The sequence below is a fragment of the Alosa sapidissima genome, chromosome 4 (assembly GCF_018492685.1).
Source record: "Alosa sapidissima isolate fAloSap1 chromosome 4, fAloSap1.pri, whole genome shotgun sequence".
Classification (NCBI taxonomy): Eukaryota; Metazoa; Chordata; class Actinopteri; order Clupeiformes; family Clupeidae; genus Alosa; species Alosa sapidissima.
Window position 1 is genome coordinate 13193681 of NC_055960.1, and position 2946 is coordinate 13196626.

A 2946-nucleotide genomic window follows, 5' to 3' on the forward strand; every position below is an offset into this window, starting at 1 on the left:
ACCACTGAGTCCTGCAGAGAGCTCTGTGTGAAGCAACTGTTTGCCAAGTGGGAAGAATGTACAACAGTCAAAGGGGTGCCAGGTTAGCTGATAATGAGTCAGAATAGCAACCTGAGCAGCTGAAAGCGCTGGGTCTAATCAAGAGAACTCCTGTCTCCTTGAACCGGCACAATATCAAACACGTGACACTTTTTATTTCATTTATATAGTCAGCTGACACATTCTCCTTAAACCACTTGAGGAGCAGGATGTGTTTTATCAGATTGTGGGGAATATGTGGGAATTAAACCCATGACATACCACTCCATCAACTCTATCAGTTACAGTTTCACACAATGTATTATGCAGTGCCTTATGATACTTGGAAGATGCCTTCAAAACACAGATGTATACCAAATCAAACTAAACTAAAATACGAATCTGCTTAATGATTGATAAACTGTACATATAGGATGTGCCACGTATTGTATGCGTTGCTATATTGTTAACAATAATGTGCATTTCTCTGTCTAAATAAAAATGAAAGTGACTTGTGTCTGAATACAATGGTTACATCAAGTGATAACAGTCGAAAGCATTAGACAATGGTTTTTAGTCTGTGCAACTTCGGTATTGACAAACACAAAACACATTCAACCGCAATCAATCTTCACCACAGAGATCAACTGCATCACACTTCACAGGCCACAGCAAGAAAAACGATTTAGAGAACAGTGAGGGCCAAACTCACCTCGTTGAAGATGGCAATGTTCTCACACTGAAGGATCTTGGTTTTATGTGTAAAACCTGGTGAGGAAATAACATCTATGAACATTCATGCAGAACACATCATTGATTACATTCATATTTAATGAAAGTAATGTATATAAATCATTATCCCCAAGACACCAACAAGCTTGAGTGTTAATGTCACTGAAGGAGTAAAATTCAGCACACATTTTTTTTGTATTTGGTCTTTTCAGTGAAGAGAATGATTCATGAACCAGACCCTGAAAAACCTTAACTGAGCATGTGCAGTTATTTTACTCACCTCTGAAAGAGAGTTCGACTTTGCGATCATATTTCCCTGGCAAGTTAGTGATCCTCTTTAGATTGACGGTGATGGACATGGTTCTCTCTCTATCAAATATGACACCTGCCACTACAGGGATTCCGTTACAAGAGTGTTTGGTTATACATTCTGCTACCCTTCCATCCACCTGTGTCTTTTCAGTCGTCTATCTGCCAAGTGCCAGCCTGCTCCCTCCTCACCTGTGTGTGACTACCGGTGCGGTACAGTACAGTGGAGGAAGGAGGAGATGAGGGGCATTTCAGGCAAAGTTTAAACACCTGAGTCACTGAGCCTGTTGAGTGAGACACAGGAGTGAGCCAGGAACACACATAGCTGACTCCACCTTGAGGAACTGAGCTACTACCAAGGCGTTTGCTCTTGGGTACGAGGAAGCACTAGCTACAACTCCAAAGCAAACAAACACAGACCCGTTTTATTCAAGGTAGCTATGGTGGTTTTAAAGGGAGAGCGTCCACATTGCGGTCAGATAGACAACATGTGTAGTGATGGATGAGATTGATGTCACTCAGTCTTTTCACAGTTATGTGGTGTATGTTCACAGATATATTAGAAACAGATGTAGGCTAGGTCATGCTATGAAAACAAACTGTTGGCTAATACTTTTGGGACAATGTATGACCTAAATCACTGCATATCTTTATAAAACTCAGACATATAGAAAGCATGCAGGCCTAAAACAGCAAGAATATTAACATGAAATACAACTAAGAAAACAAGGTTCATTGGGCAATTAACTATTAATAAATTCATCTCTCACTAAAATATTGGTTTGTGGTAAAAGACAAACAGATGGTAAGAACACCTTGAAACAGTAGAATAGCTAGGCCTAAGCTATGCGTCCAACATTATCAGTCACAAAATTGCTATTTTAATTGTGACTGTCCATTTCTTAATAGTAGAATTAAGCTCTTAACAGCTGTTAAAAGTAGCTATAACTGATTTGGCACCATCTGATGTGGAAATCTAAACATAATGTATATAATGACACTTCACATACCTCAATGGACATCTATCTGTATGGACAGGATACAGACTGTGCATGAGGGACTGAGGAGGAGAACATGGGAAAGGCGCAAAATGCATTAGTGCCCTCTACTGGCCTATACAGAATACTACAGAAGGCCTCTGTCACAGAATACAGGCGATTAGTTGGGAAGATCCTGAAATAAGGCTAGAGGTCGTGGTCATGCAGCTGTGCTAGAGCCTTGTCGAGGTCATCTTTGTGCTCTGATCGTAATATAGGTCTCCAAGATATTTAACATAAAATTACACTCCGTTTTCTAGTCATACTATCCACAACACATTTGATATTTCATACTTTTAACAGCAGTAAATAACCCCAAACCATCAGTGTCAAATAACGCCATGGCTTCTACATTATATTCAATTCACCCACTGTGTATGGATAACTCTGAGCTGTCCACACCAATGTAGGCCTGGTGCAGAAAGATGACTGGGCATTGTTTTGCGTTGACTTACAAAACATTTAGCAAAATGCAACTGAACTGAAACCGAAACCAGTAGAAGATACTACTAAGACTAAGGAAGAGGAACTTTAAGAAACTAGTCACCATGACAACTCATATTTTTCCCTCATCTGCATTCATCTGGTGTCTGAGATGAATTGAATTTATTTTACTAGCTTTCTGTTGTTATCTCATTACATCAGCTCCTCAGTAGCCTATTTATACACTCCCAACTTTTTACAGCAAAGTAGGTACCTTGTATGATACATCTGTAACAACTGCAGCTTTGTGAACTTATAATACCAACTCCCAGCAATACCGACACAGCAGAGAAAGCACTCTGTGGAATAACAAAGCAAAATTTAATGGTTATTGATAACAGTGATAAAGAGAGACAGATAACATAGA

At 39.5% G+C, this 2946-nt stretch overlaps 1 protein-coding gene across 1 annotated transcript in view; it reads right to left on the reverse strand.

The window, feature by feature from the left end:
* The window catches only part of fer1l4 (fer-1 like family member 4), a 43570-nt gene extending 42230 nt beyond the window's left edge, over nucleotides 1–1340 (reverse strand). Inside the window, exons 1-2 of the mRNA XM_042089115.1 lie at nucleotides 1031–1340; nucleotides 731–786 (exon numbers count right to left, since the gene is read on the reverse strand). Of these exons, the coding sequence (XP_041945049.1) occupies nucleotides 731–786; nucleotides 1031–1109 (135 nt within the window). The 5' untranslated portion in view covers nucleotides 1110–1340. The remainder of the gene's footprint in view (nucleotides 1–730; nucleotides 787–1030) is intronic.
* Between the last annotated feature and the right edge of the window lie 1606 nt (nucleotides 1341–2946).